At 43.4% G+C, this 26,712-nt stretch overlaps 1 protein-coding gene across 1 annotated transcript; it reads left to right on the plus strand.

Moving 5' to 3' along the window:
* On the plus strand, positions 1 to 26,448 carry LOC132388804 (uncharacterized). The gene is made up of 5 exons (XM_059961223.1): positions 1 to 241; positions 1,560 to 2,348; positions 7,030 to 7,265; positions 7,423 to 7,605; positions 26,326 to 26,448. Exons 1-5 carry the CDS (start codon positions 61 to 63, stop codon positions 26,446 to 26,448), a joined length of 1,512 nt encoding a protein of 503 aa, XP_059817206.1. The 5' UTR covers positions 1 to 60.
* Positions 26,449 to 26,712: the final 264 nt, after the last annotated feature.

Here is a 26,712-nt window from a genome sequence, read left to right on the forward strand (position 1 = left end):
AGGACAGAGATCCGCAGCGGCACCAAGAGGGGGAGTAAGAACAGACTGTCTGGTTCTGTCATGGATCACACACCGGGAGGGACAGCTTGGAATATAACAAGAAATGAGAAAAATACCTTCTGGATGGTTCCATATATTTTGGCAGAGGATGATTGGCTAACGGTAGATTATCGAATGATGAGTGTGTTTATCACCATTCAAGTGATTTTCTTCCCCGTCCTCGCTATCATTGCTCTTCCCGGTGAGTCTCTTTCCAAAGATAACTTATGAAACAGCATTGAATCGCACGTTTTCTTGTCACGTTTTCCTTTCCTAATAATAATTAAGGCTGCTCTCGCACATCCCAGCTGTTGATTAAGCAAATCATTACCCTATTATCTTTGGTAATTTACTGTTCTGATGATCCCTGTCTAAGAAAATATGTGCTGTCAGTTGTGATGATCCAGATCAGGAAATAAAATATTTAATGTTTGAAGCGTGTTTGATAGCCTATTGCCTGGATTAGCAGGAGTTTATGGGAATAGGGCAGAAAGACTGGGGAAGCTTACCTGCAGCTGAAAGTCTCAGATGGAGCCGTCGTGCAGAGGATGCGTCCAACAGTGTGAGAGTCTAGGGCCAGACAGCGCAAAATCAACATGGATGAATTCCACTTGGAACAGCGCTGCCGAGGAATTTCTATCGGCAGAGGCAATGTGTCTGTGGATCTCATTGCCGTGGATGGTTGCTGAGGCCAAATGATTGGGTGTATTTTAAGCAAAAGTTAATAGGTACGCAATTAACAGGGATATCAAAGTTTACGGAGTGAAGGCAAGAGACAGTGTTGGGATGAAATCTATCAATTATGGTTGAATGGCTTCTGATCGCATGCTTGGTCAGGCTGCCTTAGTAAATGCTGCGGATGCAATGGTTAAATTGCTGATGAGTTCACTTATAGACAATCGTTGCACACAGCAGCCTGTCGGTGATCATGACGTGTGTCGGTGACAAATCACCTTCATTGTTGCTGAAAAAATAACGCATCATCGATACTTCAATGAATGACATTCAATTGTAAAGGCGAATGTACAAGATGCAAACCGTGAGACTCGCGGTGTGACTTGAAGGTGACGTCGCCAAACAAGAGTAGACGTGCAATAATAAGGTTTTGGTCTGCTACCCCATTTGCTGATCTAGACGCCCCGGGAAACTATCAGGGACGGGGATCTGCGTTTCAGCTAAATCGGGTAGGTGTCAAGGTCACTTATTTCACAATAAATGAGTTTTCAGAGATTCCGCAGATGCATCATTCAGCTCTTTTCCCCCAACACGGACGGAATTTCCCAATCATCAGCCATCTTCATTTGTGTTTGTCGCTGTCTGTTTCGCTGCCGACATTCGATCGATCAGATTGTACTGATTTTCCACTACTTTGCAAAACCGTTTAGTTTTATTGATCGCTAATATTTACAATTATGTTATTCTGTCAAGTAGACTCATTTCTATCATTGGTACATATTATATACTTGCTTTAAGAGAACTCTGTCTTCTGTGTTTACTGTGATTGTTTATTTTGTTCGCAGTGAACACGGTGACCATATTCATCCTGTCTCGTGGTAAGTGCGGCCTCTCCAGAGTTGTCACTTGCTACCTGGTTGCCATGGCAGTGGCGGATATTCTGGTCCTTATCCTGGACCTGATATTGAGCAAGATTCCACTTATGTACACGCCATACCTCGTTTTCGTCCTATCAATGCCCAAGGTGTGTAATATCCAGGCTGCTCTGATTTACACCGTCACAGACTGTTCGGTCTGGTTCACCGTTACGTTCACCTTTGATCGGTTTGTCGCCATTTGTTGCCAGAAGCTGAAAACAAAATATTGCACCGGGAAAACTGCGGGTGTTGTTTTGGGGACAGTGACTGCGATCAGCTGTTTGAAGAATATTTACTGGTATTTGCGGCTCTCAGAGATATACACATGGTCAATCAATCCATTCATTTGTAAAAAGAGAGATTATTATTTGAATTTCACTTCTGAGGTTGACTTATTCTATTACTTCCTCACCCCTGTATTCCCATTTCTGCTGGTTCTAGTAACGAATGTTTTCACCGTCAGGCATGTCTTGGTTACGAGCAGAACTCGCAGGAGACTCAGGGTTCCCGGAAACGGACAGAGTGTCAGAGACCCGGAGATGGAGAAACGCAGGAAATCCCTCGTTTTATTGCTGATCGTCTCCGGCAATTTCATCCTGCTGTGGGCACCTTTCACTGTGTTCTCTGCGTGGGATCGGATATGCGATCTTACCAATTTCGTGCTTCCGCCCGAATCTCTGCGAGAACTTGGCATCATTTTGCAGCTTCTGAGCTGTTGTACAAACACGGCCCTTTACGCCTTTACACAGACCAAGTTCAGGGTGCAACTAACTAATGTGGTAAAATCTCCGCTCGCTCTCTTTGTAGTGAAGAAGTGGTGACTTAGCGGTGTCTCCCGAAACCCAATCCACCCAATGCCTCCTTACCCCGAATGCAACTAATGTCCCATACATTGTGGCGACTTCCTGTTCCTCTGGGACCGGCGTTGTCTTTCTTCCATTCACTCCTCTCAAGGGCCCATAACATAGCAGGTTCACAATGCACTTCCCTCATTCTCCAGCCCATCCTCCCATTTCTGCCCAACAGGTCTCAGTATTTTTTCCCCACAGTTGCACCGTGCAGTACTTCTGACTGCCCGGATGCATTGGTCCATCTGCAAATGCTGTACTCTTGCGAGGTCGTCTGTGTTCCCGAAACATCCCGTTCATTCTCGACAGTGGTGACTGAATTGGTACTACAAACCATTGAAGACTGAATTAATGCTGCTTCCTGCACCCATGCTGAGCTTGTCAATTTCATCTACGTTGCCTACAACTTTCCAGAACGCCCTCAGATCAGTCTGTCCCATTTTTCCTCCGCTCTTGTCTCTCAAACTTTCGGTCCCGAATTTCAGAGATAGACCATTCAAGACATCGTTAACAAAGCCTAGCTACTGAATCCCACAGTTATAGTGAGGATACCACCTGCCACATGGACAATCGCCCAAGTGCTGTTCCATTCTATCATTTTCTTGGATGTGAATTTCCTCTCAAGATATTTTATAGTAAACGGAGGCTCCCTTCAGCCCGATCAATGCTGCCTTCAGCAATGTCTGTTGCTCTTCCTGCAGGTAACATCACTCCATCCCACCCAGAATAATAGAAGGGATTGGATTTCTTTGCCTTCAGTCAACAAGCCAGTGGTCTCTGCATAAAAAATATTGTCACGTAACTTCCATCACCTCCATAGCGACTCTACCACTAGGCACGACCTTCCCTCCCCTACATCCTTCTCCGAAGATCGTTCTGCACACGACGCCATTGTTTACTCCTCGTTGCCCACAATTCTCCCCTATTCCTGTCTCCATTCTCTAGACATTATTTCCACACCGGCTCTGGCTATTGAAGAATAACGGAGACCACAATGGTAACACACCTCATTTCCAGCCTCCGCTCCTTTGCGAAAAATAAAATGTCGATTATCCATCCAGCTACAATCGAAAAAAAACATTATCTGCTATTATGTCATTTATAATCCCTGTCAGACCAAGATATAATCGGGGCCGCGGACAAAGTTGTTCTGAAAGTCGTCATGAGCTTAGAGGAGAGTTAATTAGGGATAAGGGCCCCATCGAGTGACCACACTTACTGAGGAAGATATTAGGCAATTGACATTCACTTTTGTTATTGAAATATTATCGGGAATGACCTTGACGGCTGACAGAAAATCTCGGTGTAATATTTTTGATCTTCACAATAACGTTGCTCCTTATCCTGTCGCATCACTAACATAACGACAATATCTGAGTTTAAACACGTCCGACAGCTGAACAATACTACTAAAGACGTATCCCAGATATCACCAGCAGGAATGACACTGGTTCTCCAGTCCCAACAGATTATTTTCGATTAAATGTATTGAATTTGCAATTCTGGCTTATCCGGTAACAAGTGCAGTGCCTATAGAAGTATTCACTCCCCCACACTGGGAATACCATTGTAGCATGGACACTCACATGGATCTCAGGTATGCCTTCCTCTTGGCCGGCTACGTGGAACAGTGTCTGTTCCGAGCTACACTCGTGTTACTCCCCAACTGTCCTGCGCTACATCGACTACTGCATTGGTCTGTCTGCGGCACGCATGCGGAGCTCATCGTCATCAACTTCGCCTCCAACTTAGACCCTGGCCTCAAATTTACTTGGCCCATTTCCGATACCTCTCTTCCTTTTCTCGGTCTCTGTCTCTACATCTAGAGACATCATATCTACCGTTGTCTACTGTAAATCCATCGTCTCTCACAGCTACTTGGACTATACCTCTTCCCATTCCGTTACTTGTGAAAATGCCAGCCGCTTTCACTAAATTCCTCCCATCTCCTCGGCCAGTGCTATCAGGATGAGGCTTTTCAGTTCAGATCAAAGAAGCTGTCCTTCTCCTTCAAAGAAAGGGGCTTCCCTTCCTCCAGCATCAATGCTATCCTCAACTGCATGTATTCCATTTCCTGCAAGACTGCCCTCACACTACCCTACCGCTGCCCCACCTAGGACCGGAACAACTTGTCCTCACCGGCCATCCCTCCAGCCTCGGCGTCCAGCACATAATTATCCGTAACTTCAGTCATCTCCAACGGAACCACACCGCCATGCGCATCTTCCCTTCCCCCTCCACAATCTTAGATTTCCACAGGGATGAGACTCCGTTGTCCATTCCCCCCTCGCCACTAATCTCCCTCCTGTCTCTTATCTTTGCAAGCTCAACAACTGCTACACCTGCCCCTACATACTCCCTGATTGACATTTAGGTCATCAACCTGTCCTTCCAGGTGAGACGACACTTCAGCTGTGAGTCTGTTGTGGTCATTGATTGTATCTGCTGCTTTGGTGTGACCTCCTGTATATCGGTGAGACACGACGTTTATTAGGAGACTGCTTAACCGAGAACATACGCTTCGTCCATCAGAAAAAGCGAGACCTCCCACTTAAATTTCACTACCATTCCCATTCCGACATGTCTGTCTATGGACTTCTCTACTCTCGGGATGAGGCCACAGTTATTTTGGTGGACCATCACCTTATGGCAGGAACGTCAGTTTCTCGAATTACCAGTAATGTTCTCCGTCTTCAGCAGTTCCTATTCCCATTTCCCTCTCTAAACTTATCTCCGCAAGTGCCCGTCACTCCTCTCTGGTTCCCTCTCCCCCTTTTCTTTCTTAAATGGTATTCTGTCCTCTCCTATTAGACACCCCTTCTCCACCCTGCACTACTTTCAGCGATCAACTCCCAGATTTTTACCTCTCCAATGTCCCCATCCTGATTTCACATATTCCCTGTGATTCTTCCTGCCTTTCCCCCACCTACTAAATCTGCCACCAAATATTTTGTCTCCAGTCCTAATGAAAGGTCTCGGCCCGGTACATTTTCCATAGATGCTGAATTCATCCAGCATTCTGGGCGTATTTCTCAATAAAGAGAACTCGGTGACTATTTGGTTGAGTAGAGGGTGTAATGCCCTGGTTCAGATCTTTAATGTTATGCTATATATATTTACTTTATTAGTTCTGTAAGAGCAGCCTCTTCTGCTTCCAAACTGTTTGGTTTATTGTTGAAAGTAAGTGATGATGAGGAATCCGGGCCATCCAAATACAATAATAGAACTGGGGGGAGATTTTTGTTGAGGGACTCCAGCGTCCGTCTTGAGGCTTTTTCTCGGTGGGACATGAAGAGAGTAAACGCTGGGGAAAACCGATCGTAGGATACGACCCGGATTATTCGAGATGGATTGCGACCGACTTTGGGAAGGTGGTATGAGCTTTCACGCAACCGACGGACCAGTCCGTGAGTGCAGAGTCGTTCACGCTGAGCTCCTACTTGTAAATATTTGACTGGTTTTAATACTTTATTTTTTTTCCGCTTTATTTACTGACCTTTAAGTTAAGATTCATAAATATAATTCCTTTAATTGTAAGTACTGTGCTGTCTGCTATTTCGTTCCACTAATTTGTAACAAGGTAGCACATTACATAGCATCTACGCAAACCGATGTTTAATGTGGGGGACTGTCTCAATCTCTCTAGTTGTTCCGGAATGGAAGACGGTATTCCCTAGACTTAGGAAGCTAAAGAAACCAGGGGGCTTGTCCGGGATCGATTTATTTCGATAACTTGTGATCGCCCTGAGCATTGATAGAGTGTGTTGTGTGGTTAACCCTATGTTAAACTATCGTCCGGTACTATTTCCGATACGTGGTTAAGGATGCTGCAGGGAGGGAGGGGTCGTCAGCTGACTATAATTCCCATGAGGAAGGGAGTGTTGGCGAGCGTGCGGAATCACAAGCCGAGTCTCCCATAGCTGTGGAAGCGGATTTCAAAGGCAGGTTGCTCTCGTTTATTTGCCGGAGCGAGGGGAAGGAATGGTCTGATTCAGAATGTCGAATAAATCTCGAGCGAGGAATGAGGATTCTGAGTTGGAGTCAGCCCTTACCTCCTTGGCCAATAAAAGGCGAATTGCACATGCCTTGGGTACTAGCTATAAAATCTTGTATGTTCTCAAGAGTGAAGACCTCCCCCGAGGGGGAAGAGGAGTCTGAGACTTGGACGGAGCAGACCTATCAGAAGCCGGTTGAGTGACAGTGATCTAAAGACATCAAACACAGCGATTGTTTGAAAGTTTTAAATGGGCCGGCTGCTGACGGAGGGAGAATCGTACAGACACAGAACCCCTTTGCTACCTCTGCAAGCTACACGGAAGCGATAGACAGTGTGTTTGGCGCGACAGGAAGCCCAGTGGGTTTCAGGACATGCTTCAGGAGGAAGTTGGAGAGAACTTTCTGAAAACATTCTCCATCACCCTGTGTTCCGAGCTGCTTTTGAGGAATTGCGTGGCCTTGCTGGGCAGGATGATGAGCATAAACGGGGGATTCTGTGAAGCACTCAGTCCCAACGGGTCATGTTACGGTCTGGGGAAGTACTGTTCCTACAGTGACTGGAAAACCCAAATTTCCCGGAATACCTGACGCCGAGTTCCTCTTCTTGGATGCTCCAAAAGACCACGAAGAGGAGTCATGCTTACCAGATGGGATGCGGCAGAAGCCCTCGGTTAAACAGGTGAACGGGATGGCAGTGATTGTCAGGAAGACTTCTGAGAGGAACGGCAGACTCAGGAGGGGGATGCCTTTGGCACCTCTGTTTCTGGTTACGGAAATGTCTAACGTCTCTGTGAGACAGGCCAGGGAGAAAACCTTACCGAAAAGCGGAAAGTTGATTCCCTAGTCATTCAGCTTTTGTGACTTCTCCCTACCAGGAGATTGAAAGAAGATTTTGAGTCTGGAAAGTGAATTTTCTTTGACGAGTCTGATGTGGGTTCTTCCAAGAGCACTCCCCACGTCTCCGGATAACCGAGGATACCCTGTTCAGCGAAAGGTCCCGGCAACCGGTTCCTACAGAGCAGGACGACATTCGGTATCATCTGTGGAAGCTGAAGGAAGCCGGCATCATCAGTAAGTACAAAAGCGCCTCTGCGTTCGCATTAACAGTGGCCAGGAAGAAGAACCGGAAGGTATGGAAATACAGGCGAACTTGCATCACAGACAGTAAACTGATCAAGGTCGGTTTAGGTTAAAAGAGTCAAAGCCTGGGATCCAATTGCATGCGTTAGGTTCCTGAAAATAGATTCGCAGGCTTGTGATGTCTGGGATATAAACATTTTTTCGAGGAGTTGGGGCAGGGCGTAGGTCAGAGTTTTATTTTTTTCTGAGTGATAGACAGAGATGACAGGGTTTTAAAGGCGAAATTGCATATTCTTGTAGACAACATTAGTCAAAGAGACTGATATTTCTTTGTTTCCGGCTATCTTTCTTATCTCTCTCTCCCTCCCTCCATCCCCCCTCTCTCCACACTGCAATACACAGGCATAGATAAACGCAACACAAACAGACGCTGCAAATTCCACACCTCATGACAGGCACTCACCTGCACACATGCATGCGTGCGCACCAAACCCGGGCTGTACGCACTGACAGCCTCACAGAACACGCACCATTCATCATCGACTGAAATGTATACCTTGAACACAGCAAAATTGTCCTTGTTCACGAGTCGGTGCTTTTATCTGAGAGTATCTCCATGTTTCCGCATTCGCTGTGTCAGTGACCAGAAAGAAGGAGGAAGTTCAGTCCTTTCGGAATTGTATTTCTTTCAGGTTCTTCCTCGTACTCCCCTTGGTCCTCGTTCATCAAGTTATCAAGTTGTGATTTATCCTCTTTATCAGGACCATGCTGGTAAAGAACATGACATGAACATTGACTTCTCTAACTTCCTCTAATGACACTCAACCCCTTCTTACCCCATCCCTGACATATTTAGTTGTTTCGTTTTTCTTCTGTCTCTCTGCCCATCACTCTGCCTGTTCTCCATCTCCCTCTGGTGCTCCCGTCCCCCCTTCATTCTCATTAGGCCTCACGTCCCATGATCCTTTACCTTCTCCAGCTCTGTATCACTTTTGTCAATCACCTTTCCAGCATTTAGCTTCATCCCACCCCCTCCGGTCTTCTCCTATCATTTCGCATTTCCCGCTCCCCCTCCTTTTTTCAAATCTCTTAGTATCTTTCCTTTTAGATGCTGCCTGGCCTGCTGTGTTCCACAAGCATTTTGAGTGTATCGTTCGAATTTCCCGCATCTGCAGATTTCCTCGTGGGTACTTTGCATTTGCCTTCACCGGTGCACTGGTCATGGTCTCTCCGGAAACACTTGATTATGGTAGGGTCCCGGAGGACTGGAGAATTTTAAATGTCACTGCACTCTTTAAGCGGAGAGAAAGTCAAAAGAAAGGAAATTACAGGCCACAGCTTCACCTCACTGCTTGGGGAACTGTAGGAATCTATTATTAAGGATTCGGATTCGGGGAGCTTGGAAAGTAATGGTACAATAAGTCGAGGTCAGAATTGTTTATGTAAAAGGAAATCTTGTCTGAATAATCTGTTAGAGTTCTTCGAGGAATTGATAAACAGAAAGCAAAGAAATGAAGCAGCGGATGCCATTTACTTGGACTTTCAGAAAGCATTTGATAAGCTGCCAAACATGAGCCTGCTTCCTCCGGCGTTGCAGCAATGTTACTGGCTCAGGTATCGGAATAGCGGACAGGCCGGAGGCAGCGGGTGTGAGTGAAGTGGCTGCCGGTGACTAGTGGTGTTCCTCAGAGGTCAGTATGGTGACCGCAAATTTTCACGTTGTTTGTTCATGATTTAGATAATCGAATAGCTGGCTTTGTGGCAATGTTTGCAGACGATACCGATATAGTTGGAGTGTTAGGTCGTGCTGAGGATAATGCGCTCGCAGAATGACTTAGACAAATTGGAAGTACGGTCAAAAAAGTGGCAGATGGAATACAGTGTAGGAAAATGTAAGTTTAAGTATTTTGGTAAAAGGAACAATGGTGCGGACTATTATCTAAATGGGGTGAATTTACAAACATCAGACAGCTGGAGTGACCTAGGAGTCCTCGTACAGGAGTTAAATTTACAAATTAAGGCTGTGGTAAAGAAGGCAAATGAAATGCTCTAATATATATCAATAAGAACAGGCTATCAGAGCAAGGAGATAATGCTAAGACGTTATAAGACACCAGTCAGGTCACAATTGAAGTATTGTTAACTGGTTTAGGTCCGCATATCTCAGAAAGGATGTATTCTCGTTGGACGTATTCCAGAGGGGTGTCACGAGGACGGTTCTGGGAATAAAGTTGTGAATATGTGAAGAGCGTTTGGCAACGTTGCGACCGTAGTCACTGGAATGTAGAAGAATACGTGGAGGAGTGTCTGACTGAAACGTCTGCTATGCAGAAAGGACACGATAAGATGGATATCGAGAGGATGTCTCCTATGGTGTGGTGTTCAGATATAGTGAACACAGCCGCAGAATTGAGGGGTACATTTTTATAGCCGCAGAATAGTGAAATTCTCTGCGGCGGCGGCGGCGAATGCCAATTCCGCCAAATACGTGGGTACACTTCAAGCGGAAGTGGTTCGTTTCCTGATTGGTCAGTGTATCGAAAGACATGGCGAAAAGGCAGGACCATGGGTTTTGAGTGTGTTCCGGCACTAGCCTTGATGGAACGGCGGAGCAGACTCGATGTATTACATATCCTAAATCTGCTCTTACGTTTGCTGGTCTTATGGTTTCTTCGTCACTTTACCCACGGTCACTCAAACTCGCGGCTTCTTCCTGCTGGTCATGTACTATGCCACTTTTCGGACACGACGCAACCGCCATTTATACGGGACGATGGACAGGGGCTGAATTAAATTTTCACCTTCCCCGTTGTCATTCTGTACAAGTATTTAATTATCATTTCTGATGTGCTACTATTGAATATTTTAATAGACGTTCTATTCTATGACTTCGTATGGTGATGTTTCAGATTGAAAAAAAAGCCGTGAAGTTCATAGCTAGAAGGATAACGGGAGCCTCTTCCATTTAAATCTGGAAGGTACATGTCTCTGCAGAAGTGAGGTGATGTAGGCAGAAAATCTGCGCAAGGCTGCGTGGCTCCGAACACATGGTGTAATGTGAAGAAATTTGGAGGACCCGAGGAACCCTGGGAAGCACGTGGGCAGATTTCTGAAAATCCGGGTTTTGTTCGGTCTGTCACTCAGCAGACGGATGGGAATTTGTCCTTGTTGGGTGACGGCACTGATGGTTGGAGCAGATAACGCTGCTAGTACTATTTGAACGTAAGTTTTTCCCACTTTTGAACCGCTGTGTACGTACGATCAGTCTATGTATATAGTTAATCTAATGAATTTACCAGCACATTAAAGAGTGACTTCTGCACTGTATTTTATAGTATTGCGTTTATATTTTGTATTTATTGTGGTTTTATACGTAATGTACTTTATAAAGCTCATCGGTTTCGAGTTATACACGTTTCGCTTTCCTTAACGCTCGTGGACTGAGGACTGGCAATAACCAATCCCAAATCTTGAGAAATGATACAGGGTTGTAATCACAGAAAGGTACAGACTGATGAGAGAGGGAAAGATAATGCCGAAAACGCACAAACGAAACTATAGTTGGCCGCATTCGAGGACTTTTACGAGGAGATTTTTCGGTGTTTCTGAGACTAGATTATACAATGAAAATTATTGAACTAAATTCAAATCAACGCTGCTAAGCGATTTTAACCTTACGTGGCAGGGTCATCACTCCCTGACCTATGATATTTAGCAACTTCACAATAAGCACAAAAATGCGTGGCCGAGCGACTATTCTAGTTGCTGGTCCAGTACAGTTATTGAATGGTTAGCAGTGGAGTGAGCGTTGGTGAGGGATGAGTGATATCAGAAATGAAAAGTCAGAACATCATTTTGAAACCCAGTACATTAGTATAAAGGGACATTCAGACAGAGGATAACGTTTACCGTTGTCAGCTCTCTGCAGTACAAATATATCTGTCGGGGCAATGCATAGCGTTGATAAAGAGAAAGCTTTCAACGAGGATCATTAATTACAAGGCAGAACCTGAGAAAAGTATGGGTGCAAAGTTAGTCATCTTTAAGCAGACTCGGTAGGATTCACCACGGAGTCAAGGACTCCAACTATTGTTTTTTTTTTGGGTGGACGTTGATGTGGAGTTGGGGACAAAGGCTCCGGACACAGGAAAATGTAATTACCACTGGCGATTGAAGCATGGCTGGCAGATATATCTATTCGGCAGATATATCTAGTTATTTGTGCACTTATGTTACCAGCGTCGCAGGTGAAACTCCTTCTGTGACAGAGCAAACGAAACAGAATTCCGCTGGTGGCATATTACCTTCATCTTCTTCCTGCTGGTCATGTACTATGCCACATTTCGGACACGACGCAACCGCCATTTATACAGGGCGATGGACAGGGGCTGAATTAAATTTTCACCTTCCCCTGTATCAATCTGTACAAGTATGTAATTATCATTACTGATGTGCTACTAATGAATATTTTAATAGAATTTCTATTCTGTGACTTCGTATGGTGATGTTTGAGATTGAAAAAAGCCGTGAAGTTCATAGCTAGAAGGACAACGGGAGCATCTTCCATTTAAATCTGGAAGGTACATGTCTCTGCAGAAGTGAGGTGATGTAGGCAGAAAATCTGCGCAATGCTGCGTGGCTCCGAACACATGGTGTAATGTGAAGAAAGAGGCTTCGAATGCAAAGGAGCAACATCTCTCCTCAGGTAAAGCAACGCAGATTGGCCACATGGGTATTAGTCCGGGACAAGGAAGGGTACCTGGCCAGCGTATACATTATATTTTCTATTCTTTAGCTCATTATTGCTGGGGGGAGGGAAGAGTGTGTCTGTGAAAATTAGTAGGAGTATATACAGCTTTTCGGTTGTGTAAACGGACTAGTGTTTTAGTTGCTACAGTAAGTACAGAAACCGTCTCTGCCTAACTGATCATTATCAATAAGGGGCAATCCTTCATGCAGTATAAATTGGTGCCATGGAAGGCAAAGCATCATGCACAGAATGGGCTATCCAATATATAATGTTCTCCTTTCGAATAAATCTTCACAACATCTGAAAATTTAATAACCCATGCACTAGCTAATGAGCTGCTATGATAAAGTGACTACTGAACGATTGCTACCATGACGGTTCAGGTTGCACTGTAGTGTTCGTAATATGACAGCATATGTATTCGTAGGTATGCAGAACATTATCGCTCAGTAGCTCTGATTTTGGCATTATTGTGCACAGTGTTTGTTTCACTTCATGACCTCTGACACCTGTAATTTCCATCATATCACTTCTATGCAAAATACTTATTTAGTCTGTCCTTCATTTCATTATCACCCATTACTAGCTCTCGATCATCGCTTTCCAGCCGTCCAATATGCACTCTCGCCTCTCTTTTACACCCTCTGCATCTAAAGAAGCCTTTGACATCCTCTACAGTATTATTGGTGAGCATAACTTCTTATTCATTCTCTAAATTCTTAATGACTTTTAACAGTTGCCTTCGGTTAGCATTTAAAAATGTCCCGGTCAAGTGGCTTCGCACGAATTCATCCTCTGTTGCATTATTTCTCTATGCCTATTACGTTGGCTTTGACTTCTCTTCTTCGTCACAGTTATATCATCTTGCCGTTAAAACTCATCTTTTCTTTCGGAAGTATATATCCTGTGCTTTCAAATTCCTTTCGAAAATTGCAGCCAACTTTGTTCTACTGTCACAGCTGCCAGTGTTCTTTTCCAATGAATTCTACTCTACTGTACTTTTGATGCATTCCACTTCAGCACCTGTTTCTCAAATTTCAGATTGAATTCGAACATATTGTGATCATTTTCACCAAAGCCGCTTAATAAATTGCCCTTTTGGTAGACATCTTCTATCTCATTTTGTAATTTCTAGACCACATCCTTACTCTTGTTTGGATGGTCTGTATCTAACTCACATCAAAGTCTTTAACCCTTACACTTCCTTAGCTTCATTCGCCCTGATTCAATGTTTTTAAGGCTTTGTAATGATAGGATTACATTTTTAACTATCAGAGTGACACCGCCCAAAATAACTTCTTGCCTGGCCTTTTGCTCCAATGTGTATCATTGACATTAAGCTCCTAGCTATAACCTTCTTTCAGAAAGAATTCAATGATTCTTACAAACACCGTATACACGTATGCCAATACGCAACAGTGCTAGAATTTCTTCAACCATATCCGGGATAGTACGTGCATTCAAATATAAGGCCTTCAGTCCAGTATTCACTCATTTCTGTTTTGTCCTCCTTTTACATGACGACTCATCTTCTTGAATGCAATTTTGTTTAAACCCACACGAAAACTCCAGCCTACCTGGCCGCAAAGGACATTAGACACTTTGGATTCCGTTGTTATGCACGTTCCTTTGGTACAGGTTGTCATCTCTCGAGAATCTCCTGCACAACCTCACATATAATCGCACTTTAATCTGTAATGTCAATGAGCAAATCGGCAATAAATTGCCTCTGTGTTCGAGGACCCCAGCAATAATTGCCGTTTGCATTCAATGGTCGCGTAACCATGACGTGTGGTATGTACCAGCTGCTCATACGGTCATCCTCCAGCACCCTCCATGACCGCATGTGAACTTGATCGATGTGTAGGATGGGAGTAGTGGGTTAACCATGTTCAAGTGTGACCTGCAGAATAGCGGAGGAAAGGACCGGCTTGCATCTCTTTTATTTGGTCTATTTGCAGAAAAATAATTCCGGACTTTGGTCAGTGGATAAGTGGATAGATAACCTAAAGTCTGAAAGGAGGTGGAGCTTGTATTCAGTGGTGCAGGTAATGGAATACCCCGGGGAACGTATGAATTTGGAGTCCACCTCACTCACAGCTTTATGAGATGTATTATTTTAAGATTTTCCGAGCTGTCATTAATATAGTAATTATAATTGATAGCAAATACAGAATGCATGTAAAAACGTTTAACTCATTCAAACACGCAATATTGTGGGGAATGCTGCAAATAAATTTTTAGGTTCGCGTTGCTTCAACCAGGCCGTGTACAACAACAGACAGAATTATTGAACATTACCAATCAGTTTAATTACAGTCAGAAATAAATGTAGTTATCCCGTTCTAGTTCAGCACATGCAGAAATATGAAATACGCCACACGTGTATGAAATAAAATAACATACATTATTATAAAGAGTTTGCAATAATCAATATTTTTGCTCTAATAGGAATAAATATTCCTATGAAGAGGTCTCTGCAAAAGGGGCAGGATGTGAAACACAGCCTTGATGAATCGGACCGAAGTCTCCGCTAATCACTATCAGACACATCTCTCCAACCTCTTGGACAGTCACTCCCTAGAATGGAACTAGAGGACAGCGGAATTACGATTACGGTTCCGATTACTGGTTCTTGATTTCGATAAGCAAAATATTCTGTACTTTCAAAACAGGCCACTGCTCACACAAATGTTGTCATTGCTTCAAAGACAACATCACGCTCACTGATGTAGGACCTCAGCCCATTGTACAGAGATGATGATCTGAGAACTGGCCAGTCTGCCGACGTCATTGCTATTCCCCGACCATCGTTGACCATGCTAATGATGTTGTTGTCTCTGGAGTCATAAATCTGACCAGTCACAACGTATCCTGGTCACTGACTGAAATGCCTTCCAAAGACACCAATATTTTAAATTCCACCTCTGTGCACAGAGTTTAGTTGGAGAATTATCCTCTCCTTTTGTGATCCCTGCAGCCAGCCTGATGTTCCATTCTCCAGATGAAAGTGATAAGCTAAGTGTAATACTGTTTTCTGTACATTACTTCTTTCGTTGTTAACTGCGTGGACTGCAATGGCAAAACGACCAAAAATGACAATGTAACTAGCAACACCGTTAGAAAATTATTCCAGATGCTGCTGTCCTGCAGCTTCGCCGCTAATCTCTGAAGTAGGATACAACCTATATGCTATTGTGGCTTTTACCTTGAAGGTGCAACTCATATGGGGCATTATAATACCAATAGATTGTAATTTGCCAAAATGCATCTGTTGTTGTTTCTATATAGATAAACCACGACGGACTAGTTCTGAAATTATATCAAATGAATAACAATAGATTGATCATGCTTTTACAGATCGACGTCGGAACAAAGTGACTGAAGATCGCAGTAATGCAATTTGTTGTAGACACGTTACTCATTTCAACTTTAGCCTCCGCGCCGATAATGTTTCAAACTCTACGTGTGTTCCATAAACTTATGCACTAGATAAATCATAATCAACATTTTCTTCATCATATCCGGCGGTGGAAATAATCAACACGGGACAGCATTCTCACCCTGCGAGACGTGTTTAGACAATAAAATTGTGCAAAGGAATTGATACTATAGAGGGCTCTGAGGAAAATCTTTTCTAAACATGGGTCAGAAGTAAACTTAAACGCAAAGAATAAAGTGAATGTTGTAGCGGGTGAACACAAACTACTGAGAAATATTCAATTGGGAAGGTTACCAAGTAGGAGAAAGGCAACTTGCTTTCCCTTCTGGAACCTGACAGCTTTCACGGGCGTAGATTATTTCGTAAAGGGATCTTCCATATCAATAATTATATAGTCCCGGATCTCAGATGCAAATCGCTAAATATGCAAAATTAGAACTACAATGATGTTTAATCTCAATGGCATTTGTTGTGAAATGTGTTGTTCGGCGACAGCAGTACTTTGCAATACATAACAATTCAAACTATAAATCAAGAAAATCTTGGTAAAAATAGTTAATATATTTAGTACAAAAATGCGAGGATGGCTTCGCTTACCTTCTTGATTGTCCATTGCAGCGGCAAACCAACCTCTTGTGATTCATGCACAACCACTCGCAAGTCCCCAGCACATCGACATGGTTCATTTTCTTTTAACATTTAACAATAATATGCTCTTTCATGTTTCCTATCAAGATGGATGACTTCGCAGTTACCAATATTGTACTTATAACCATATAACCATATAACAATCACAGCACGGAAACAAGCCATCTCGGCCCTCCTTATCCGTGCCGAACCTTAATCTCACCTAGTCCCACCTACCCGCACTCAGCCCATAACCCTCCATTCCTTTCCTGTCCATATACCTATCCAATTTTACCTTAAATGACACAACTGAACTGGCCTCTACTAATTCTACAGGAAGCACATTCCACACAGGTATCACTCTCTGAGTAGATAAATACCCCCTCGTGTTTCCCTTAAACTTCTGCCCCCAACTCTCAAATCACGTCCTCTCGTTTGAATCTCCCCTACTCTCAATGGAAACAGCCTATTCACGTCAACTAACAGCCTATTCACGTCAACACTTCATCTATTCACTATTCAAATATTAACTTCATCTAACAGACCCTTGCCCACTAACAACCTATCTATATCTCTCTGCAGAAAATCCCTATCTTCTGTACAATTTGAATTTGCACTCAATTTTGTATCATCATCAAACTTAGATATACTACAGTCGGAATCCTCTTCCAGATGGTTAATTTAAATCGTGAATTATCAATAAAGCCTCCACTATAACTTCTGCCACTTCTTTCAGTATTCTCCGATGCACTGGAAAAGGATCAGGGGATTTATATATTAACTGAACTACAAGTTTGCTGAGGAACTACCTCATCATAACATCCATAACATCTCTCTTTGCATGGTGGACGTTTCGTCTACCGTGAAAACCGACATTAAGTAGTCATTCAAAGCCTTTGTCATTTCTTCATTACCCGATATCAGTTCCCGTACTCGTCTTCCAAGGAACCTATGTTCACTTTTAAAACCCTTTCCAGCTTTATATATTCATAAGAATATTTCTGCGAGTTTTTTCATAATCTATCTTCTTTTTTATTGTTCGCTTTGTATTCTCTGTTGATATTTTAAGTTTTCCCAACTCTCCAATTTCTCAATACTCTTTGCGACTTTGGATATAAGAGCTTTTAATTCGATGCTTTCTTTTATTTCCTTACTTATCCATGTCTGTCCCTGCCCAGCCTTGATATCCTGGCTTTTAACTGGAATATACTTTTTCTTGAGCAGCGTGAAAGCTCTCTGTGAAAGACTTCCACTGTTCCTCAGACTTCCCAGCATATAGACTGTGTTCCCAGTCCACTCTAACCAAAGCCCTCCTCATCCCACTGGTGCCTCCTGTGTTTAGTCTTAATACATTGGCTTTAGATCGGGCTATTACACATTCCATTTGCCTGCGAATATCAATCATACTGTGATCACACTTTCCAACAGGATCCCTAACTAGATCATCTCTAATAATATTAGTCTCATTTCACGGGCCAGATCTATGATCTTGTAGGTTCAGTCACATGCTGTTCAAGAAAGCTATCACAGATGCATTCTATGAAGTCCTCTTCAAGACGTTCCTCCCCTATCTATGTGCAAGTTGAAGCCCCAATGGTACCTAGTATTCCATTTTTAAATGTTTCATATATTTCTCCGTCTATTCCCTGTGCCATTGTAATGTAATTATTCGGTGGCCGATGGACAACACCCACCGGTGTTTGTATTTTTTGCTTTACTATTCCTAATCTCCACCCAAATGGAATCAACATTCTGCTCCTTAGGTCTTATATGGTCCCTCAACACCGCCCCAAACTCATCTTTAATTAACCGCACTTACCCACTTCACTTAATTCCTGTCTGTCCTTCCGTATTGTCCAATATCCCTGACTATTTAATTCCCAATCCTGCACACCCTGCAGCCTGGTCTCTGTATTGAAAGTAAAGTGTCCTTACACTCATCGTGCTTTTAAGATCCTGCAATTATTTACAGTACTTTATTGCACTTGCGTTTATTGAGACTACTAACGTTATTTTCTTCATCACCGAGAGAGTTTGCTCAGTGAATCCTCCGAAATCTTCAGGCGTTTGTGAGTTATAACAATTACGGGTACTTTTTTGTGGAGGTATGGTTGATGTATGCACACGATTGGCATCTCAGGCTTCCAGGATATGAACATGTAGCTAAAGATTAAATTAAGTGAGGGGAAGTGTTTCACGCATGACTGTGGAGAACTTCATGGTAGTTTACAGAAGATATATCTATGGAGAAAACGACCCTCTCTTCTTCTCTGTCCAATTTAAAAATGCATCACCCAAATTGTAATTTTACGATATTTAAAATTACAATGTAAATTTATTAACAATGGACATGTATGTCACCATAAATGTAGAAGAGTGAGATACATTTGCTGGCCGGCATATTCAATCAAACCAGTAACCATTGTAGAAACAATAAAAGGCGGCACCAACACGAGAAGTATATCCAGTGTGTAAAAAACAACGATTTGTGACATATAGCTCCTAGCTATTTTCTCCTGAAACATACAACATCACATGCACGTACGCCAGTCTGTGACTGTGTTGCAAGATTTTCTACCATGTTTTGTATACCTCGCGCATTCAAATATCACGCCTTAAGTCTGCTATTTCGATTTTGTCCAACTATTAAGTTTCAACTCATCCCCTTGCTTGCATTTTGCCGAAACAACAGCCCTTCCTTTTTCGGGGTCTCACTATACATTCCATCTGATTTGTCAAATAACTACTGCTTCGTCAGCAACATCACGGCGGTTCACAGCCCAGTGACAAATTAACTTAAACCCGCACAAAACAGTCGGCCGCAAGGTAATCAGATCAATAAATCACAGGAGCAGAATTGGGCCATCTGGCCCACCGAGTGTGCTTCCATATTCAATCATGGCTGATCCTATTTACCATCTTTCTGACTACCAGCGAGTACGGACCCAGACGTTCCTCGTATGATAACCCGTTCAATCCTGGAATCATTCATGCGAATAATCGCTGGACGCTATCCAACGCCAGCGCATCTTGTCTAAGATTTGGGTAACAAAACTGTTCACGATATTCCAGTTGAGGCCTCAGCAATGTCTTATAAAGCCTCAGTATCACGCTGTTGCTCTTTTATTCGAGACCTCTTGAAATCATTGCGAACATGGCATACGCCTTCTTCACCACCGACTCAACTTGCAAGTTCCCGTGCAGGGAGTTCTGCTCAAGGACTCCCAGGTCCCTCTGCACCTCAGGTTCCCCGTTAAGAACATGGTCCGCACGGCAATTTCTACTATCAAAGTGCATGACCATGCATGCCCTAAATGTGTTCTTTTTGTCATTTTCTTGCCCATTCTGCTAATCCGGGTAGATATTCTGCATCCTGTTTCCTCAAAACTGCATGACCCTCCACCAATCTTCCTATCCTCCACAAACGCGGCAACAATTCCATCATCTAAATCATTTATATACATATAAAAAAGTGGTCCCAACAACGCCACCTGCGGAACACGACTAGTTAATGGCAGCCAAATAGAAAAGGATCCTTTTACTCCCACTCGCTGCCTCCTACCACTCAGACAATGTTCTAACAAAGGATGTTTCACCACGCGGGTTCAAAAGTAACCCGTCCCTTTTGTCCTGGTTTTACCCTACCAAGGATCGCCTCCACAATCTCATTCAAAATCGTTAATGCCGATGATCAACACGGCAACAAATCACCCCTGTGTTCGATGACCCGAGCGATGTGTAGCACCCTGCAGAGACTGTCTGTCTGGCGTCAGTGGTCGTTAACCCAGTACTTGTGATATGTAGAACAACGGCCATCCTTCATCAGCTCCCATGGCTGCACGTGGACGTGACTGGTGGTGTGGGGTTTTTCCATGATCAGGGGCTACAGCTTGCTCAAGTGTCACCTGAAGGCTAGCAGAGTGAAGCAGCGCCTTACAACATTTTTATTTGGTCTATCTGCACAAAATAATTTCGAACATTTTCTCAGAGTGGATGAAGAAGAGAAAGTATGAAAAGAAGTGCAGCTTGTATTCAGTGATGCGGATAATGGAACACACTGGGGATCCGAAGAATATTGAGTCTCCAGCACCTGCAGCTTTATAGAGCTGCTGCTTATTCTGATCTCACAAAATGGCAGTACCACAGTAAACAGAATTGTCTAAATATACTCTATGCCCTGAAACATACGTAAACACTTAAAATATTGAAACGATTGCCGCAAATAATTGTTCAGGGCTGTGTTGTTTCAACCAGGCTGTGTACAACAACGAAGAGAATTATTGCACATCGCAAATCCGATTAATTGCTGTCAGAAATAGATGCAGTTAACTAATTGTAGTCCTGCACAGGCAGAAATATGGAATAAGCCACATGCTGCTATAAGATGACAATAAGATGTGATTATTAAAGATTTTGCAACAATTTGAAATAATTGGTCTAATAGGAGTAAACATTTCAAGGCAGAGTTCTCTGCAGATGGGGACGGATTTGAGACACAGCCTTGATGACTCTGCCCGAAATCTCCATTAATCACACTCAGACTCATTTCCCTGGCCTCCAGGAGAGTCAATCCCAGGACTGGAACTGCCGAACAGCGGACACGAACAGGCACATTGAATGCAATGCTGTGAAGTCAGAACAATGACGGGTTGTTGTATGCGATATATAGAATGGTCTGCTCTTTGAAAACACGTCACCGACCGTACCGATGTTGTCATTGTAATTTTGGATGTCAGCCAGCTCAGTGAGCTGAGATGTTAATATCTTGACAGGCCAAGATACCGACGTCCATCGTGACGATGATAATGTTGTTGTCTCTGGAGCCTTAATACTGACCACAATGATGATGGAACAGCGTGTCCTGATCATTCACTGAAATGCATTCCTTAGACACCCACATTTTAGAGCCCTCCCCTGTGCATGAAATTCAATTGGAGATTAATCAACTCCTTCATTCAGCTGATAACGATGAGCTGGATCAAAGGAGCCAGCAAATGCCGTCCTGTATTCTGTGTATTACTGCCCCATATAACTGAATAGTTCACAAATCAGTGGGAGAATTAGTCCAAATGCTACTGTCCTATAGCTTCAGCGCTAATCTCTAAGGCAGGATCACCGCTTACGCCGTACACCAGTTTGTTTTTTTTTTATCTTAAAGGTGCAACTGATGTGTTTTTGCTGTAATGCCAATAGATTGCAATTTGTCAAAATGCACCTGCACAAGAGAAAGTCTGCAGATGCTGAAATCCCAGCAGCACAAACAAAATTATGGAAATATCAGCAGGCCAGGCAATATCTATGGTACAGAGTACAGTCGACATTTCGGGTCGAAACCCTTCGACAAAACTGGAGGTAAAAAATGCTGAGTGGATTCGAAAGGTGGTGTGAGGGCAAACAGAATCGACAGACAATAGGTGAAACTTGTAAGTGGAGGGATGAAGTAAAGAGATAGGAAGTTGATTGGTGGAAAGACAGAAGGCGATGGAAGAATGACAAAAACGGGTGTGGGGAAGAGGACCAGAGTGAGGTGATGGCGTGTAAGGAGCTAATATGTGAGAGGGAGAAAGGACTGGAAATGTTGAAGGGGGAACTTTGAGAAATCAATATTCATGCCATCAGGTTGAAACCTACCCAAACGGAATATAAGCTATTCTTCCTCCAACGTAAGTGTGGCCTAAACGCGACAGTTCGGAAGTCATGGATGGACATACCAGGATGGGAAGGAGAATTAAAATGCTTTGCCACTTGGTGATCCCGCCTGTTCGGGCAGACGGAACGTAGATGCTAGGCGAAGTGGTCTTCTAGTCTACGTCGTGGTCTCAGTGATATGCATCTGGTCTGGTTTCCATATGGGTAAGACACTACACAGCAGAGCGGGAACTGCATATATGAACACCAAGAGAAATAACTTGTTTTTATCGCTTGGACGGCGGAGCGGAGCGACTGAAGAACGCAGTAATGTAATTTGGAGGCACAGAGGTTGAACATTTCTAATTTAGCTTCTGTGCAGTCAATATTGCAATATCCACGCGTGTAGCATAAACGTATACACGGGAGAAGCATTATTAGTGGTAGAAATAATCAAAACGTGACAGCTTTCTAGTAATGTCGCTGCTACTCAATCACCATCAGTTACAATGTGAAAGTCTGTCTGTAAACACGTCACTCAGCACAACTATAAAACCAAAGTCGATTTTCAATTATCATTGACAGCGCTTCTCCCTATAGATGCTGCCTGGCCTGCTGTGTTCCACCAGCATTATGTGTGTGTTGCTTGAATTTCCAGCATCTGCAGATTTCCTCTTGATTGCTTTCAATTATCATTGATCGCATTTTTGCCCGTTATGAACGGTTAGTGTGACAACATTCGTATTATATTGAATTGTTAATGCCCGCTCACACCAGCAAATATAACGATTATTCGTTTAGCCATAATACAAAACTGCACAGTCGATACCTCAAATCTGGCATCACTGACGAGATTTCTAGCGCATTAACATTAAGATCATATGATTTTATTTTGTTTTCACAAGAATATCGGTAAACACCCAAGATGTTGGGGAAGAATCCGACAGGAGAATATAATAATATCTTTACTTCGACTCTGACTGTGGAATGATCTATAGAACATTACACAACGCCGCTTGCCTGACATTTTGTGTGAACAAGAAATATATTTTAATGTAACCTATATACTTTCAAACAAACATTTAGCAGCTTTAAAAACCTTTCTTTCAAATATATTGCGAAGAACAAATCCAATCAAAGTGCCCCCTCCGCACTTTCTACATTCCTATGATTTAACAGCAGCTCATTGCAAACCACAGAAGTGATTAATAATTGTCCAGAGGAGATGTGCTTCACCAGTTTCTTTTCGGTCTCTGCTCGCTCGCAGATATGCTATGGTACTAGTCTGGATAAAATGAAAACAAGACCAGTTTGCAAGTATTTTCAAATAAGATGTGAATAGGTTACTGCTCAATTAACAGAATAACACACTTATCCTAATAACTGCTTTAGAACTCTGGTGTTTTTTTTTATTTGTTTTTCTGTGATCTTCAATAGAGGCTAAATTGTTCAAAGTTAGAGCGTCAACATTGCTTGCCAATGATGCCCCTATATTAAAGCCAGTTCTGCCATCGATCAGAATCCGGGAAGGACAATTTTAAATATAACCGACACTTTACACCCAACAGAACAGCACCAGCTGCAATACACTGATAATCCTGCCAGGATCCGGGATGTTTCTGATCGCGTCCACAGAATATTAAAGTAGGAAAGACAACAACCAGAGGTCGTGGTACATATTGGTACCAACGACATGGGTAGGAAAATAGAGGAGGTCCTGAAAAAAAGACTACAGAGAGTTAGGAAAAAAGTTGAGAAGCAGAACCTTAAAGGTAGTAATCTCGAAATTGCTGCCTGTGCCACCAAACAGTGAGTATTGGTATAAAACGTGGTGGAGTATAAATGCATTTCTGAGGGATTAGAGCGGAGGGCAGGGATTCAGCTTTCTAAACGATTGGGACCCCTTCTCGTACAGATGTGATCTTACAAAAAAGACGGGTTGCAATTAAATCTCAGTGGTAAATATCCTTGCGGGACGCTTTGCTAAGGCTACTGGGTTGAGGTTATACTGGAATTTTTGGGAGCTGGGAACCGAACTGAAGTGACGGTGGAGAGGGAGCTTGACTCACAAATAGAGAAAGTTTGGAGACAGTGCGGAAGGGAGGATAGGCAGGTGATAGACAAGGGGCGAGCTCATTCCGATGGTTTGAGGTTTGTCTATCGTAATGCGAGGAGTGTTGTGAATAAAGCGGATGAGCTCAGAGCGTGCATCAGCGCTTAGAGCTATGAAGTTGCTGTCATCACGGAGTCTTGGATGGTTCAGCGGCTGGAATGGTTACTTCAAATGCCAGACTGTAAATATTTCAGGATGGATAGGGAAGGAGGCAAAAGAGGTACGGGCGTGGCACTGTTGATCAGAGACAGTGTCATGGCTGCAGAAAAGGCGGAAGTCATGTAGCGGTTGTCTATGGAGTCTCTATGGGCGAATGTTACGAATAGGAAGGTGTCAATAACTCAACTGGGTGTTTTCTATAGACAACCCGAACAGGGATATCGTGGAGCAGAGGAGGAGAGAGATTCTCGAAAGGAATAGTAATAACAACAGTGTTGCTGTGCTTGGAGATTTTAATTTCCCAAATATTGATGGGCATCTCCATTGAGTGATTGTGTTAGAAGGGGTAGAGTTTGTTAGGTGTGTTCACGAAGGTTTCTTGACACAATAGGTAGATTGGACTACAAGATGAGAGGCTGCACTTGATCTGGTATTGGGAGATGAATTTGGCCAGGTGTCAATACTCTGTCCGTGAGAAAGCATTGTTGAGAGATTGATCACAATTCTCTCTCCTTTACCATAGCATTGGAGAGGGATACGAGCAGACAAATTAGGGAAAAGTTTAATTCGAGTAAGGGGAACTATGAGGATATCAGGCAGGAACATGGAAGCTTAAATTGGAAACAAATATTCCCAGGGAAACGTATCGAAGAAATATGGCAACTCTTCAGGGGATATTTGCCTGGGGTTCTGAACAGGTACGTTCCAATAAGACATCAGAAGGATGGTACGGTACAAGATCCGTGGTGCACAAAGGTTGTTGCAAATCTAGTCAAGAAGAAAAGAAGAACTTACGAAAAGTTTAGAAAACTAGTTAATGATATGAATCTAGAATATTATAAGGTTTGCAGGAAGGAGCTTAAGAATGATATTAGGAGAGCCAGAAAGGGTCATGAAAAGGCCTTGTCAGACTGCGCTTGATGGCTCTGGGTCTGTGTTCACGGGCATTCAGAAGGATGAGGAGAAACAGAGCGCGAACCATCAAAGTTCCTCATATGATAACCTGTTTATTCCTGCAATCATCTTTGTGAACCTCCTCTGGACCCTCTCAAATGGCAGCACAACTTTTCTAAGACGAGGGGCCCGAATGTGATCACAACACTCAAGGTGAGGCCTCACCAGTGCTTTATAACTTCCCTAGCACTGACGACAACTCAACCTTTTTGCATTTTGCAGGTTTTTCCCTCATTCCCGTTTGGAATAATGGATGGGTTCTCACGAGTCCTTACGTAACTCGCCGGTGGCTAGAGAGGTCATATAGAAATTGAGCAAGTCCCCAGCAATCCCTTCACTTGTCTTACCCTGGGTCATCCAACATGGATGAAAGAGAAATGGAGGTTTATGGGGTAGTGTGGATTTAGTACAATTTTTAATTATTATATTGGTCGGCACAACATGGAGTGCTAAAGGGTCTATTCTGTGTTGTAGTGTTCTATGGTTCTATGCTTTGTCAGAACGTCAGAGAATTCAGCGAGTGTGCAAAGCATAACCTGCTTTCGCAAAGCAGCACTGACTATCCATAATCATGTTATGGTTCTCCAAATTGTCGGAATTCCTATTTCTAGGAATACTGTTCAATATTTTGTCAACACTGAAGTAAGACTCACTGGGCATTAATTTAAAAGGTTATTCCTACAGCCTTTTGTGAACCAAGGTCTAATATGTTCCACGCTCGAAATCTCTGAAGCTACTTCTGTGGCCAGTGATATCAGAGCCTCAACCAAACATATAAGATGTGTTGGCCATTTGGATTCATAACTGACTTGGCCATAACAGACAGAGGAATGTAAACGAATTGACTTATTCGAGCTGCAGGTCTGTGGTTAGTAGTGTTCCGAAGGGATCTGATTTGGAACCTCTGCAGTTGCAGATATTGTTGGGGAAGTGGCAGTTGGAGTAGTACCTAGCCAAATATTAAACGTTGCAATTCGACACGGATTCTCAGAGTCGGGAGTCATAGCGGGGATAAGCTCCCATTACCTATAAAGTGTTCCAACTGACGGGCGTCACTAACAGCCTCTATGTACTCTTAGTCTTAACGTTTGACTTAGTTATTAGGCCCGGTGGAATTGTTACTGCTGACAAGAGAAGAGGCAAAGATGGACCACTGGCACCTCAAAACCATTTACTTCGGGAAAATGCGGCTTGTCAGCCTTGGGCAGCAGCCCGCCTAGGAGAAGAACGCTGATTTTAAACCTCTGCATCCTTGCAGCCACACCCACCCGTGAGAAACTATTCGGGATTAAACCCCGAGGAAGAAATCCGGAGCCGGGGTCCCTAAGGCAGATTTATGTTACCTACAACATTACTGTGGTAGCCTCTGCGATGACACTGGTGCCAAGCTGTACCGACGCCTGCCTTTCCCTTGGACTACATCAGCGATGTGCAAAGGGGTAGGACCCTGCGTGTCCAAACTTCCAGCCCAGGCTTGCGCCCTG

Source organism: Hypanus sabinus, unplaced genomic scaffold (genome assembly GCF_030144855.1).
Source record: "Hypanus sabinus isolate sHypSab1 unplaced genomic scaffold, sHypSab1.hap1 scaffold_414, whole genome shotgun sequence".
Classification (NCBI taxonomy): domain Eukaryota; kingdom Metazoa; phylum Chordata; class Chondrichthyes; order Myliobatiformes; family Dasyatidae; genus Hypanus; species Hypanus sabinus.

Excerpts from the sequence above, each read along its gene's own strand:
- LOC132388804 (XM_059961223.1), top strand. The coding sequence starts at position 61 with ATGGATCACACACCGGGAGGGACAGCTTGGAATATAACAAGAAATGAG. Across the intron at positions 2,349-7,029 it reads TTTGCAGCTTCTGAGCTGTT|TGACTGGAAAACCCAAATTT; the intron begins GTACAAACACGG and ends CTGTTCCTACAG. Across the intron at positions 7,266-7,422 it reads CGGAAATGTCTAACGTCTCT|CACTCCCCACGTCTCCGGAT; the intron begins GTGAGACAGGCC and ends TTCTTCCAAGAG.